The sequence below is a fragment of the Kwoniella dendrophila genome, chromosome 11, assembly GCF_036810415.1.
Source record: "Kwoniella dendrophila CBS 6074 chromosome 11, complete sequence".
NCBI lineage: Eukaryota > Fungi > Basidiomycota > Tremellomycetes > Tremellales > Cryptococcaceae > Kwoniella > Kwoniella dendrophila.
This window is the reverse complement of record NC_089486.1, coordinates 311,483-326,902: the sequence shown is the minus strand read 5'-3', so window position 1 is coordinate 326,902 and position 15,420 is coordinate 311,483. Positions and strand designations below refer to the sequence as shown.

The 15,420-nt window shown below is 39.3% G+C and overlaps 6 protein-coding genes across 6 annotated transcripts; 3 read left to right on the top strand and 3 right to left on the bottom strand.

Moving 5' to 3' along the window:
* Positions 1–659: 659 nt before the first annotated feature.
* Positions 660–2,800, top strand: L201_007672 (uncharacterized protein; the record flags this gene model as incomplete). The annotated part of the gene is made up of 8 exons (XM_066223378.1): positions 660–880; positions 1,003–1,231; positions 1,321–1,470; positions 1,587–1,706; positions 1,769–1,782; positions 1,851–1,857; positions 1,927–2,247; positions 2,324–2,800. The coding sequence occupies 8 exons, from the start codon at positions 660–662 to the stop codon at positions 2,798–2,800; spliced, it is 1,539 nt and encodes a 512-aa protein (XP_066079475.1).
* Positions 2,801–3,507: 707 nt separating this feature from the next.
* L201_007671 (uncharacterized protein) lies at positions 3,508–4,696 on the top strand (the record flags this gene model as incomplete). Its single annotated transcript, XM_066223377.1, has 2 exons — positions 3,508–3,626; positions 3,709–4,696. The coding sequence occupies 2 exons, from the start codon at positions 3,508–3,510 to the stop codon at positions 4,694–4,696; spliced, it is 1,107 nt and encodes a 368-aa protein (XP_066079474.1).
* Positions 4,697–5,197: 501 nt separating this feature from the next.
* On the bottom strand, positions 5,198–5,470 carry L201_007670 (uncharacterized protein; the record flags this gene model as incomplete). Its single annotated transcript, XM_066223376.1, has 1 exon — positions 5,198–5,470. The coding sequence occupies one exon, from the start codon at positions 5,468–5,470 to the stop codon at positions 5,198–5,200; it is 273 nt and encodes a 90-aa protein (XP_066079473.1).
* Positions 5,471–5,990: 520 nt separating this feature from the next.
* Positions 5,991–8,263, bottom strand: L201_007669 (uncharacterized protein; the record flags this gene model as incomplete). The annotated part of the gene is made up of 7 exons (XM_066223375.1): positions 5,991–6,129; positions 6,250–6,519; positions 6,579–7,070; positions 7,148–7,351; positions 7,422–7,726; positions 7,808–8,008; positions 8,099–8,263. 7 exons carry the CDS (start codon positions 8,261–8,263, stop codon positions 5,991–5,993), a joined length of 1,776 nt encoding a protein of 591 aa, XP_066079472.1.
* A 943-nt stretch (positions 8,264–9,206) lies between these two features.
* On the bottom strand, positions 9,207–11,514 carry L201_007668 (uncharacterized protein; the record flags this gene model as incomplete). The annotated part of the gene is made up of 11 exons (XM_066223374.1): positions 9,207–9,338; positions 9,413–9,615; positions 9,689–9,957; positions 10,034–10,121; positions 10,203–10,288; positions 10,381–10,544; positions 10,618–10,777; positions 10,849–10,874; positions 10,933–10,998; positions 11,085–11,354; positions 11,422–11,514. The coding sequence occupies 11 exons, from the start codon at positions 11,512–11,514 to the stop codon at positions 9,207–9,209; spliced, it is 1,557 nt and encodes a 518-aa protein (XP_066079471.1).
* Positions 11,515–13,091: 1,577 nt separating this feature from the next.
* L201_007667 (uncharacterized protein) lies at positions 13,092–14,795 on the top strand (the record flags this gene model as incomplete). The annotated part of the gene is made up of 10 exons (XM_066223373.1): positions 13,092–13,202; positions 13,279–13,296; positions 13,377–13,403; positions 13,478–13,579; positions 13,651–13,795; positions 13,885–14,064; positions 14,139–14,235; positions 14,324–14,385; positions 14,481–14,550; positions 14,633–14,795. 10 exons carry the CDS (start codon positions 13,092–13,094, stop codon positions 14,793–14,795), a joined length of 975 nt encoding a protein of 324 aa, XP_066079470.1.
* Positions 14,796–15,420: the final 625 nt, after the last annotated feature.

Here is a 15,420-nt window from a genome sequence, read left to right as displayed (position 1 = left end):
GAGTGGGGATATGATAGGTGAACATAGGGATGATCGATCAAGACGAACTCAAGGGCGACATTTATTTGATCTTGAAATGATTCTGTCGAATATTTTGATCGCTTGGATTTTCGGACTTCATATAGCTTATAGTTCATTTTCGTATAAACCATCAAATTTAGCTTTTGATCTTTTCTATTTTTGCGGACTTCTTTCCATCCATTATACATGTATAACATAACTTAGATTGACCAGTCTATCTTGTACAGCTGAAATCTTTTCTGGCGTGAGTATACTGTCGTACCTCCTCATTCCCGCATGCGACAACCTTGTCGGAACACAGGCGAAAATAGCTATACACTGTAATTACAAGAAGAAGAAGTATGTATGACGCACAGACCTTGTGATACAGGTGAAAGTCGTTGTTTACCTCCACCTAACCTTTCCACTCTTCATGCTTTTTTTGTTATTGCATTTCTCTTTATCTGTTTTCTCTTCTCTTTTCCTATCTGACTCTAATACTACATTATCTATTCTTGAACTAGATCATTCTTAGTCATCTCGCAGATCTTGTATCTTTTTTGACTTATACCACACATTTATCGCATTTTTCTCTCCTGTCATCTTGCTCATCCATTTTCGCTCCTCTCCCCTTCATTGACTGGGGAAAGCTGAACAACATGTCATTGTCTTTTCTCTCTTCTTCAGCTGAAGCTGGACCTTCAGCACCCATCAAGGCTCAATCTGCCCCCCCTTCACCTATCGATCAATTCCAGGTTGAATCGTCGTCGTCGTCATCTCCCTCACCTAAAGTAAGCAAGAAACAAACCGTGAATCAGTTGAAAGACGGTTTGAGAGAATTAGGTTTAGATACCAAAGGAAAGAAGGAAACGCTCTGGAGGTGAGTATACTGACACAGGGGGCAATATCTCACCCCTTCTTCCTTGCCTGCTCTCGAAAGTCTATCTTATCGTCCTCATTCCACTTGAGAAGAACAAACTGACTTATATGAACTTAAACTAGGCGACTAGTCAACGCTATACATAAAGCCTCACTCCGAGATCCTCCTACAGACGATTCAGAGGATGATGATGACGAATCCTCTAATAGTAGTCAAGAATACATCAAGATCGAAAATGAAGAAAACATCACAATAAGGGTATTGAAGCAACCATATAAAAGCTTCTTATGTTTCGATGTAGAAGCTACTTGTAGACCTGGTAAAGAGTTCGACTGGCCAAATGAGATCATTGTAAGTTTGATCTTCCACTTACATGCTGCCTAAGAGTCACAAGAAACAGTCAAATGTATTCACCACTAATGTCGATCCGATCGTTACAGGAATTTCCGGTCGTTCTGCTTCAATGGACCGAACCTGATGAGACAGGTAAAAGAAGATTACACAAAGTTGATCAGTTCAGATCATATGTTAGACCCACTTGGAGTCCTATCTTAACTGATTTCTGCAAAGACCTAACTGGAATTACACAAGTGAGTGGCTAAATGCACCACGATGCATACATTCTCCTTGCCGTAAGCATGTCAGGCGATCGATATATCACATCGAGCTTCTCAAAGACAATGGGTAGCTGACGTTTTGATCATAGGAAACGGTGGATAAGTCTCCTACTTTTCCTCAGATGCTAAAAGAGTTCGAGAAATGGTTGCATAAGTGGGATCTGATAGATGATAAAGGCCTAAAAGAAGCTTTATGGGTGACTGATGGAGTAAGCTTCGCAAACAACTTGACATACCAGGCATGACAGCTGACCGAGCCGTATTCGTTCAGCCGTGGGATCTTCGGTAAGTATTCCTGATGATATAGCTGCAATTTTTAAGCTAATGACCTGTAATTGATTTGATACGCACAGAGACTTCGTAAGTGCACTCTGTTTCCTTGCACAAGGCTGAAGAGAGCGATACCATATTGATTTGATATCTTTGCAGATCCCCAAACAGCTACATATAACTCCACCTTCCCCTTTCCCAACGTATTTCCATGGCCCTTATCTCAATCTCAAATTTGCGGTTCAATCGGTGTTGTCAGAATTGGATAGGCGTTCGTCATATGCTGCAGGAAGACCCCATGAGCCTCCAAACAAGAGAGCATTAAGCGTGATTACCACATCAAAATTGGGTAAATTGGATAGGAAGAACGGGAAAAGCAAAGATTATGGAAAAGGGAAAGGCTTCTACTTCAATATACCTGGAATGTTGGAAATACTGGGATTAGGTGATTTTCAAGGTCGACAGCATTCGGGTCTAGACGTGAGTACCGCTTCAACCCCAATCTGTCCTGCCTAATATGATGCTGAATGACTATCTACGATCAATCGACGCATAGGACGCCACAAATATTGCTCGAATACTTTCAGCTTTATCCGAAAAGGACGTGATATTCGAACCCAATGGTACACTACAGCAACCCGGTAAAGGAAGGAGGTACCCCTGGATGGGTGAAAGAGGCGAAGTGAATTGGGAAGATTGGATGAGTACCAACGTACCAATGGGTGTAGCTACGAGTGGAGGTGTAGCAGAAGCTAAAGAAGCCATGACGAAATTTGGCAAGAAAAACGTAAAAGCTGAGAATCAAGTAGAGGTAGAGATCAAAGAAGCAACGATAAGTCTTGAGGAGTATCAAAAACAAAATGGGTTATCACAGACAGAAGATGTGGAACCCATGGGAGACATCCAAGAAGAAATCAGTAAAGAAGAGATGGTAGAAAAGATGACTGGTTTAGTATTAAATCCGGAGTTTCTCAAAGCAGCTACCGAGAAACCATCCGCTGTCACAGCAGCGGCAGTACCTGCGAACGCTTAAGTGGAGAATCCTCGTCATCTCTTCTCAATCATAATCAACTCAGTAGTCTTGACGTTTGTGTGAAATATGGTGTATAGCGAGACACTGATACCAGTTCCATACCCTGAATTAGAGATACACTGTATATTCTGTATGCTATAACAATTAAGGACAGTCGTCTCATAGCATATCTCCCATCTTTACTACCTTGTTAGTTATACAGTATAAACATGTATATACTACCATTATTCCCCCTCCAAGTTGAGTCTGACCATGCGATCCCCGATAAAGTAATAATTACGATAGTCCTTCTTGTTGCCCATGATAATCCCTTTCTCATACGCTTCAGGAAGTGAAATCTATTATTCGGATACAAACCCGACAGCGACCATTGTTTCCATCATGTAATACAGTACATTCTGATCATTTGTGTTCTTGACTTTACTTCCCAGTTGGCGGAGCGACTCGTTGCATATTGACTTACAATACAAGTGATCAAAGGAAAGGAGGAACAAAGTCCCTCGGTATTCCAGACTCCGACATCGCTTTCTGTATGTGTGGCGTTTTCAGGCAACGAGGGAGACACTCGATATATAAAGGGGTTGATAATCTATTTATAATCTCTCTCTCAATTTATATCGTAATTTGATATAGATTCAAATCCCTTGCCATAACACTTCGTCAATTATCGTCTGAGTACCCTCATCCAGATAACATTTACTCTTAATATGAACAATCTGGCTTATGACCTCGAGGAAGAGGATGAGTTACTCTACCCATACAACTCTACCACTCAAGGTGAAAGCTCATATTCAGTAGAACATCCTGGAACTACTATGTTTTTGTTGTAAGTGAAAAGGGTGTTGTATAAAACCAAATATTCCATCCTCAAGAACATTCTCAGATTAATTGACAATGGATACTCATAGCAACGATGAAGCCGTACGTTCTCTTAATTCAGATCCAAAGTTTGAGGCAACGATCAAATCTATCATGGAAGAGGATCTCTCCTCGCAGCCTCATGGGCCAACTTTCAGTCATGATCATAGCCACAATCAAAATCGTTCGCACAAAAGCATCAGCGATGAATCTGCAACTGCGCACCACGGCTCGGAAGATGCAGGGTTACAGTTCACTCAAGGGCCCTCAGAAGTAATCGAAAAGCCAAGTGAACCAATAGACATTCGGGATAGGTTCGTTCTAATGAATGAAACTATACATAAGAGCTATGATCCCAGGAATAGCAAGTGGCGTGCGACCAACACCGTATCGATAACTGAAAGAGAGAAGAAGATTTTAACAAACCTGAGAAAGGTAGATTGGAGAGATCTGTTGGATTCAGATAAAGTTGAAATTACCTATCAGTCTCAATCTGAATCTCAGTCCCGAGCTAAACCTTCGGGAGAGACTGCTTATGATACTGTCAATGGTCCCACTAATCGGAACGATCGGAACAATGACGATGACGAGCTTCCCACAGAGGATAATGATGAAGAATTTACGGTAATTCAATGTAAGAGAGGAAGGGATCTATTAGCTTATACATTGACACCTCCTCATGAGTATGGAGAAGTCTTGATAAAAGAAGGGAGAGGAAAGAGAAAGTCATTTGATACAAGGTACATTAAGAAGATTACTGCAGTTTCTGATAAAGATATTAGTACAGATTACGGGAACAACCGATCAACTACGACATCAACAAGTCAAGAAGAACAAACGAAAGAAATTGACTATATACCTATTTTCGCTTGTCGTAACGCTACCAAATCAGAAACCCCTTATACCAATCATTATACAATTTCAACTTCCCTTGTTGATGGTGTTCCATATTGTACAAGTTGTAGGGATGTCAAAAGACAGAAAGCAAGAGAAAATCTGAAAAATCATAGAGAAAGGTTAAGAGTCGATCCAAATTAAAGTATATTGTAGTATACTGTAGAGTATATAATCGCTGTGAGCGTTAGGTGATTTGTGATATCGAATAAAATTCTGTATGCATCTCATAACGATATGTACACCAGTACGAATGATAAATGTTGAATGTTGGTATACTCATAGTGACCAGATAAGTGCTGACTGTATGCAGCCCTGCTTTTCCAGACTACTTTTGAGATTGAATACGTTTTGCATGAACATTCAAACGACACCAAAGTACGTACAGTATTGGTACAGTAATGATCCGCCACTCTGCACTTTTAACGGGCAGATTTTGTCCTTCGACGATACAATACTGATACTATACACGATTCTTAGAAGTTCTCTCACACATATACCACAAAGGGCTGGCCCTGATCATATCTCATGCATAGTATGTCATATATATTTATACGTTAAATGTAGTATGTAAAGTTCCCATACGAGACCTCCATTCAGATATATTTCTAAAAAAGGTTTCTCTCAGTTTGGCGTTGACATTACCTATTGACCATGAAAGGGTGAATAATGCGATTGAGGTCTTACTTGTGTTGAATCAGTTTCACGATTCAAGTAATCTCTTGTCTTGATATAATAATCAGTATCACCGTCATTCAGGGATGTAGATTGCATGATATCTGATCTTTGAGGTTTGATCGATTCTGCATCATTACTTAAATAGTTTCTTGTCTTCGTGTAAAAGCTGTCTGTAGCTCCTCCATTTCTTGATATATCAGATCGTGTGTTCGATGGGGAGGCAGTGTTGGAACTGTTCATTTTGGTTTGATTAGTCTGTAGTTGAGGGGAATGATATGGATTGATCATACTTATCATGGCAATAGCTTAGAGTCCTTCGAGGTATACAATATATATATATACATAAGTATAGGTTTCTTCGGTCTCGCTAGAAGTTTACAGAAATCGAACCTGCTCGCAATCGTTCGTCAACATGTCGCAATAATACAAGAAGCCAAGCTGTGAAAGGATGTACGAAAGCTACGCGACGACACAAACATGGCGTCATTTTTGTTCATCGATTCCTCCTCCTGTATAGTGTTCGAAACTTTTCAAAACCCTTCTCAGTATGATCACCGAAGAAGAAGGGCTTCAGTAGTAGGAGTGATTCCCGATTTAGAATTATGAGCTCGGGAAGAGAGTAAGCCGTGTGAAACTCAACAGAGATAATTATTCGGTACATAAGCACAAATTGGCTGCCAATTACAGCTATAAAGAATACAACTACTGTGAAAAGGTCTTGACATGTAGGCCGTCTAAATTTGCCGAGAAATGATCGTCCTCAATTCGCCAGGACTGTCTCACTTGACTGATGCGTTTCGTGGACCATTTTTGACGATTCTTGTCTCGCTTTGATAGCTGTCATCAGACTAGCATATGACCAAGTCAAATCTCTAGCGCCTCTCGGAGTGCCATTTTTCCTATTGAACAGCAGCGTTAAACGATCAGTATACTGTATTAGCCAAATACGGAAGAACATGGCTTGAAGAGGGAAAATGTATAAAGAAATGTGAGCATTGGACTGAAAATGGATCGCTTACTTATCGATTTGTTCACTCATTCTGCCATCACTCTCCATGATAGCACTTCTGGACACATTCAAGAAAGCGTCTCCAATTCTTCGAAGTGCCTTCAAACCTTCATCGAATTTGACTTCTCCAATATTATATCTACTTCCTTGTTTGATGGTTTCACCAAATACAGCTGACCAAAATGCTCTAGTGATATTGGTTGTTTCCAAGTACCCTTGAATGAAATGTTCCTTTTCCATTAGGTAAAATGATTCCGCCACTGCATTTGTACAGATATGCCTGCAGAGTTGATCGGTGTAAGTAGAAGTTGTTGTAACAAATAAGCAGGAATGACCCACCATGGATTAGCGATACTCTTTCCGACCCCATCATACACATCTTCGCGATATCTTCCTAGAGCCCAGCCGTCTGTCCAGCGATGTCCTGCATTGATCTTGTATAAACCACTGAAGGAGTTGATGTATTGGTATAGTGTTGATTGAAGTTCCGGATCAGTGGCTCCGAATTTAAGCACAGATAAATTGGGATATCGATAAGTGTTTGGGCTGAGATGATCTCCAGCATGGATCAAGGAAAGTGGTAACGAGCAATCCCACCATTGTCTATCGGGAAGTAGTGATGTTCCGGCCTTGCGACGCCTTAAGTTTGGTACTGTCGAAAGGTAGTAATCTTTGTCGTTGTCCCAGAACTCTTCCAACTTCTTTCCTATAAGTTCAGCTTGCTCGGAATAGAAGGTTTGGGCCCCGGTGTCGTTGAGACGATAAGCGAGAGCGGCTCCAGCTTGAAGTGATCGCATAGAAACGATAAGAGTGAAAAAATGATGACCATTACTAAATGTATGCCAATTTAGCTTTATATGTCAGGTGATGTGAGGGATTACAGCTGTAAATGTGGCTGCGATACTTACACTTCTTCCCATAGGTCAAAGCTAGGTTCATGCCAGCTATGTGATACTTCTTCTAAATCATTCTTGATAATTCGCCCAGGAACCTTTAGCTCATTGGGGTCATAGAGATTATCTTCGATATAACTGAAATCTGCTCGAAACCCTCTATCAAGTAGGAAGTGAGTATAGGGAATCAATGTCAACGCTCGTAAAGCTGGACCATCCCTATCAATCGTTTAGGAATAATGGTCAGCTTCGCCAATATACTATGTATCGAGATGAATTTTTGACATACCTCTGTGGTCTTCCCCAATCGCCTGTAAAAGGTGATCCAACTACCTCAAATTTCGGTTCGTTTAGGCCACCATCGTACAATCCCCCTGAAGGGTTTATGGTGATTTGTATTTTGATTTGCGATTGTATATAAGCTCTAATCAGTCCTTCGTGTAATTTGATATCTGATTCCAACATTTCATAAGACTGGAAATCAGACGAGGCTGAAGATGGTCCTGCCCATTCATATGACTTGTGATATGATTCAGGTAAAAATGAAGGAAGGAGTGATGAATGCACTAAAGCTGAATCTCTTGTCCAAGTAAACTGGCACAATGGCAGAGTCATTAGCAATTCTGCGACTCTGATTCTCCTCAAGTTTCTGACCATGAACCTGGAATTGCTTACATAGTAGTTTGGTAAATAAGGCTTTTCACCTTTATTTGGACTGGCAACTACCAAACCGTCTAAAGCACCAATTTTAGGTCCAATATTACACATGAGCATCTTTTTCGCCAATCTTGATTCCACCTGTAGAACATCATTGAAGATTGTGTTTTGATCATGTTTTGATATTGAATCATTCAAATGATCGTCTGATATCCCAACCTGGTGGACGAAGTCGATTACGTTTATAAGCTCCAAGAAAATCATAACTACTACGAACATTATGAAACAGATTAAAAAGAGATCAAACACAGTCGCGATAGTGTCGAAGATGAAATTACTCTTTTCAATAGCTGGAGGGCGTTGCTTGTCTGCTGTTTCTTCTATCTCTGGTTGTGGTTTATGCTCGTGTTCGTCATTCAATAACGGTACACCTTCCTCCTCTGCTTTCAAACCCCTATCGGATACCGAAGCCATCTCAGACCCAAAATAACACACTTGTTGTCGTGCGGTTCGGATGATATCGTGTCGCTTCTGTAAAGGCAAGCTATAAAATTCTAAGTACCATTTAAAACTACAATGATCAAGTCAGACCAACCCAGTTTAATTGATGAAACTTCTAAGCAGCTTTTTTGATGCAATTCAAAAACACACAAAGATGGAAGAGCACGGTTACTTGGAATTCCCGGTAAATCAGCTGAGTAATCACGTGACCCAGAAAAGGGCTTGATTATATTATTGCTTTTAAAATAATGACGTATGGTTTAGTCACCTTTAGTCGATCGAAGTTTGGATACTAGTACTACTGGCAATAACGAAACACTTTGGTGGGTTGATGACATTCCTTTTTCTTTCTTTACTTTCTTCTGATTTTTTAGGTAGAACAAACTAAAATCAGCAATCAACATGTCTTCAGCTCAAGACCCCAAACAACAAGGTTAGCTTTTTCCAAGTCTCTGACTTTTAATCTGCTGACTTGAAAAGCTAATTTTCTCCATCCTTTTACAGTCCCACAAAATCCACCTTCAGAAGGTTTAACAGAAGAAGCTAAAAAAGCTGAACCTGACGCTGCTGAACAAGCTCAAAAGGTGAGCTACAATATTACCACCAATTTTCAGTAATGATCGTGCAGCTAAACTTCTTTACAAATAGATGGAAAATGCTGGTGAATCAGTTCTTCCAACTATCACATAATTAAATTGCTTAGAAATCATATTTTGGGGAAAGGTGGCAGTAACGCAAGAAGTAAATCAATAAAACAAGGTCCATACAATGCATATGATAACATAAGTCGTACGAGGAAGCTACAATATCACATTTTCCTCTTGATCACTAACAAACTAAATCTATATCTACATAAATACACGAAACCATAAATCATCAATCCTCCTACTACGTATGATACACACAATTGTCCCTGTTATGATCCCCTGCCGTCACAATCCATAACATCCATGCCCTCTTCCACAAATCTCTTTCTCTCCTTACGCCAAGGTTCCCATACATCACCATACTTCTTCAGCAATCGACCAAGTTCAGCACGTTGTTCCATCTATTTTTGAATTGGGAGTGTTAAATACTAATCTTCATCTCCAGAAAATATACCATCATAAAGACAAGACTTACAATGACAGCTGGAACTTCATCGCCTTTACCGACACCCCAAACATCGTTAAACATCTCACCTAATTTTGGCTTAGGTAATTTCTCCGCTCTACTGAAGGCTTTCATTACTGATGATTTGTGAGAAGCTAATAAATCCTTTTCTGATGCTTCATCCCACCATGATTTTGATGCTAGATAAGCTCTGAATCGATGAATAGGGTTGTCTATCATAAGAGAGATCAAGAATTTACATATAAGCTTGTTCGAAATGATTACAGAGTGTAGGATGTAGCTCACCGACAACAGTCCATTCCTTCACTTCTTCTACTCTTCTATACATACTAGAATCATCACTGGTCGAGTGATGCCCTACTCTGTATGTCATAGCTTCAACCAAGACGCCTTTTTTACCTTCAACAGCTCTTTTTCTAGCTTCTCTCACTGCCGATAACACCGCCAAAGCGTCGTTACCGTCTACTCGAATAGTATCTAATCCGTAAGCAGGTCCACGTGAGGCTATACCATCTCCTGCATATTGATCTATTATAGGGGTCGAAATTGCAAATCTACAGAAGTAGTGAAATACAGCGAATTTAATCGGAGAAGCGCGAATAGTATTGAGGATATACAAAAATTACTTACCCGTTATTCCTGCAGAACCATATGCAAGGTCCACCTAAAACAGAGTTCATGCCCAAAGCAGCATGAAAATCACCTTCACTGGCAGCACCTAATTTCGTAAGAAGTGTAATCAACTCTCTGTTTCGTCCCTTCTATAGGATGTGCCCTGGCGGCTGCAAAGCTAACTCACCGTCACCGAAATAGCATATCACACAATCACCTTGTCTATCTTCATCCAGCTTTAACGCATAAGCAGCTCCTGCAGCTTGAGGCATTCTATGTCATTCAGCCAAATTAGCGCTACTATATTGGAGTTTTCAAATCATTCGACATAAGTTCCAAATGATTTGACATCCTATATTACTTACTGTGTTGCTAAAGGACTTGTTATGGTATGAAATCCCAATTCAGGTGCAGAATAATGCACAGGCATCATTCTACCTTTTGTACCTTTATCCTCTATATTACCAAAACATTGAGACATCAGAGCATCCAAAGTGAATCCCCTATGCAGTAATGCTGCTGATTCCCTCTATAAAATAGTATATCAGTCAATCTGAGAACCGCTAAGAGGACCAGCGAGGATGACTTCTGGTGTAACCTACATATTGTCCAAACATCTCGTCACCCGGTAACATAGCTGCAGAACTTCCTACAATAGCAGCTTCTTCACCTGCACATTGCATGTAAAATGATATTCTGCCTTGGCGTTGAGATTGGTAGAGTACATTGTCCACTATCGGAATCAAGGTCATTGTGCGGTACCTGTTTGAACGGTGTCAAAGATAAATCAATCAGGTGTCTGCCTCTCAACAAAGAGAAAGATTATATCTTACATTGCGAGTGCTTCTTCCTTCGTTATCTACCGTTCAGCAAATCCGGACGTCAGTTCTGCTCAGTGAAGCATAATCAAAACTTACCATTGGAACCTTTGTACCCTTTACCAAATGTCCTTCTTCATCTAAAACTCTATAAGTTGGAATTGTCTATGCCCAAATGTTAGAATTAGTATTAACAAAGACCGATGCAAGCTTCAAACACAGATTTAAGGATGGAGATATCTTCAACATACCTTCGCAACAGCATTAAACCAACCCATATCACCTGACCACCAGGATTCATGACTACCTCTTCTTAATGGGCTACTCATTCTACTAACCCTAGCTAATCTGTCAGCTTGACTTCCAGATACATAAAGAGGTTTTGCGTCTCCTTGTCCACTTGAATTAGCTTCAGAGACTTCAGGTGAAAAGAATGGTAATGGTGTGGGAGAAGGTAAAGGTGTTGACGTGGGTGTTGTATGATTGTGAGATGATGGAATTGAGGGTGGTGGTCCTGTAATCTAAAAAGTAATAGTAGTCTCAATTTCAACTCTTATATATGATAGCATTAAAAGGAGGTTGACATACCAATGTCCTTGATTTCACGTATCTTGTTTTGACTGCTAAATCACCATTTACACATGTTCTCCCAATCTTACGCCTTGGCAGGATCATAGACATCCTTATCATCATCCTCAAAATCCTGTTTAAGTTTATCAGTAGTAGCGGATCAAATATATAGAGGTAATCTAGCAATTGTGCTAATAGTCGAATATCGTACAGATTATTGACAGGTGAATTAGTTTTAACATCTCGATGTGAGGCACACCTGTGCGATTTGTTTATCATATGAATCCATGAGCTATATATCCCATCTCTAATTATCAACAGAAATCATTGCAACGTGACTTGTAGAAGACCAACGTGACTTATTATATATGATATGAGGAATCTTGATTTTGATCAGCTGTTCAAGAAAATAGAATACCTTGATCTATTCAAAACAATTCTTTCATGTCCCGACCCGGTCTAACAGGGCCAGTTCCAGCCGGTCCATGCGTTTCAGCTTGACTCGTCACGTGACCTGTAGAAACCCCATCATCATCATAGCTATAGATCAACACGTACAGTATATTAATCGGAGAGAAGTGATCCGCGACTAGTTTTATGGGAATACAATGCTCGGTATGACGTAAATCATAGCTCCACACTTATTTTAACTTTTGGCGTCTTTCATCATGATGAGACACCCGAAAGGTATTTTTTTTTTGTTTTTTAGTGTGAAAACGAAAAAGAAATTGATCGACATGATGCAGCAGATCGATATTCTAAGCCTTAACCAAGAAATAAAATCGTCATTCATTTTGTTATCAACTGATTACTTGATTGATTGATTGATTGATTGATTGGTTAGTTGATTAATGAAAACTTTCTACCGTTAATTTAAGTGATCAACACACGGTCTCAGCGCAGTGAACATTGTTTGATCCGTCAAAGTTGAATAGGGATTTTGCTAATGGGAATAAGCCAAGAGCGTCTCGTATATGTGTCTGTAATGCTTAACGGATGATGATCATAACAACCAAGCTTCCTCCTCTTGGCCATTTCTTATGCCGTCATTTGTATCTCTTAACTAGCAGATTTCCGCAGAACTTCTTGTGTGAATCTGAAATGCTCGTACTCCCTTACCGTAAGAAAGGGATTGTTAAAAGTTGTCAAATCAAGGTAATTATTTCTCAGGGAATTAAACCTTTTATCGAGTCTGTGTAGATCGATTACCTTTTTATTGGAATTAGACTAAATAAATAAATGTTTAAATTAATTTTAACTACTGTGTAGATGACCTCACTCATCCTTGACCTCTCTCTCTCTTTGATAGACAGGACTTTTTTCCTTATACATAACTTATCGGAGTAAAATACATAATTGGGAGGTTTATGGGAATTATTTCACTCTGGTTTTGACCCTTTATGAGGTCAGTAAAATCAAAATCAAGTCAAGTCAAATCTATAGCAAAATTTCTCTAGACAGAATTGAAATGATTCATACGCATGAAATCAGGATCATACCTATAACACCACTTATTGTGCTAACTTTGTAACTGTAACTTGTAACTCAACTTACCTGTATAAAGATATCGTTCTCTCATCTTTTTATTGATATCTTTTTTGACTACTTTTCGCTTTTGAACAACAACATAATATTGTATATACAGATTCTATAATATCAACATCTAGCAGTCGTCAAGGTGAAAGACAATGGTTTTCAATACTAATAAAATAGCAGCTGAAAAACCTTTCAGGGGTGATGCAGCTCAACCTAAGAAAGGTTTATTCGCTGATATAAAAAATGATTTGATTGCTATGGCTGTAAGTTTCAAGTCACACGAGGTTGATGACCAAGCATATCGAACGATTGTTAATATCTTTTTGCCAACGTTCATAGGGAGAGTTCATCGGAACTGTAAGTGTACAAATGATTTTAGATCAAGTCAATATTGGCGACAAGAGACTAACGAACGGTTCGTGTCGTGATTGTATTAGATTTTATTCCTTCTATTCTCTCTAGGAGTGAGTCTTCCTGTCCTGTATACGCGTTCCGATTTTCAGAACGAATATGTAAACTGACGCTTTTAACGCAATAGGCAGTGCAAACAGCTTCAACCAATACCAATGCCAACGCCAATTCAAATACAGGTGATAGTGCAGGTACAAACCCAACAGGTAGTGATTCAAATCAACTATTAGTATGTCTTCCACCCTCTGGGCCATTTCACATATGCTGCTTTACTGATCTTTTGTTCTCTTATCGTCATAGACCTACTACTACGTCTCAGCAGCATTTGGTCTATCATTATTTGCTACCGCTTCAATTTTCTATCGTTTCACTGGAAGTATTTTCAACCCTTCTGTATCATTAGCATTATGTTTGATTGGTGCTATCAAGCCTTTAAGATTCATACGTGAGTTACGTTTTGACTTCATGTATTTTATATATCAACCATCGTGCTCTCTGTGGTACTAGTGCTAAGCGAAATAACATACTTTATAGTTGTATCACTCGCTCAAATGGTCGGTGCTATTGTTGCCTCAGCAATCTTAGATGGTTTAACCCCTGGTGCATTAGTAGTAAATGTCGGTTTAGCCAATGGTACAAACAAAGCTCAAGGTTTATTCATTGAGATGTTCACTACCGCTACTTTGGTTTTAAGTGTATTAATGTTGGCTGCTGGTAAGTATTTTTTATGTGAAAATTTACCTGCGAAGGTGCAATGCTGATTGAGCCAATATCCAACGACCAAATAGAAAAACATCTTTTAACACCTTTTGCCCCACTGGGTTTCGGTTTCACTTTATTCATCGTTATGCTTTTCTCTATCGGTTTCACTGGTGGTGCTGTCAAGTAAGTTCAAGCTGCTCCATATACCAACAATCGTATCGGGAACTTTCATACCTCTTCAGTCGCTGACTTCGCCACTGCATTTTGTCAGTACTGCAAGAGCTTTCGGCCCAGCTTGTATCCAAGGTTTCCAGAACTACCATTGGATTTACTGTAAGTTTTCCGTACTCTCCTCTCTCCAAAATTATATACCTATTACATTCTTGGCGGAATACATGCTAACTTTTTTTTTCCTCGTTGATCGACAGGGCTCGGTCCAACCCTCGGTGCACTGTTAGCTACAGCCTTTTATGTATTCCTTAAAGAGGTTAAATACTGGTAAGTGATATACTCCCTTTCGCAATTTCATGGACATCAGATTTCGCAACCCAAAATTAATACTTATTTCATGGGATTGTAGGCGAATCACTCCGGGTCAAGATGCAACTGACAACCACGAATCACCAAAGATCCACCCTGTATCTTCAAGACTCTCCAGAAACAGACGAGATTCAAATGCTACTGCTCTTGATAATGGTAATAACAAAAACACCCAAGGTCCAACAGGTCATGAAGCCGTTTAATTGCTTGCAGCATCATCACGATCAATCACCTCGTAGTTTTAAGTGGTCAGAAGATTCTATTCAGAAAAATATACCATGTTATAATCACATAGTTAACATTCGTAATTGTTTAATATTCTGATTCCTTTTCAGACGGCAATTTTTTCTTGTTGTTTGGCCTAAGGTATCACTATCAGATGCTTAGAAACATTCTATAATCGGAATCGCATTCAAGTCATACGTCAATTTTTTTTTGTTTTCATTCGTATTGTTTATGTTTATACATGTAGCTATAGTATCATTTTCCAATTCAAGATTCTTTTTCCATAATTTCATGCATCCATACATAGATAGCATTATTGTGATGTGACTACGCTCAATTTAAGTCATACTGCTTGATTTCGTATGCGTCTCACTAACCACCTTGCGTTATCGTTGGATAAGATACAACTACCGGTTTGAATAAGACTACAACAGATACTGGAATATAATATGAATGTATAGTTGTTATTTATACACTCACGTTTGTTTTGTATATAGAAATCTAGTAATACAGAGTGTTATGGGTTTTAGATATACGCGGTGGGATATACAAAGTGAATATACACTTGAAACTAATCTTGAATAACTCTACATCCATTCTTTC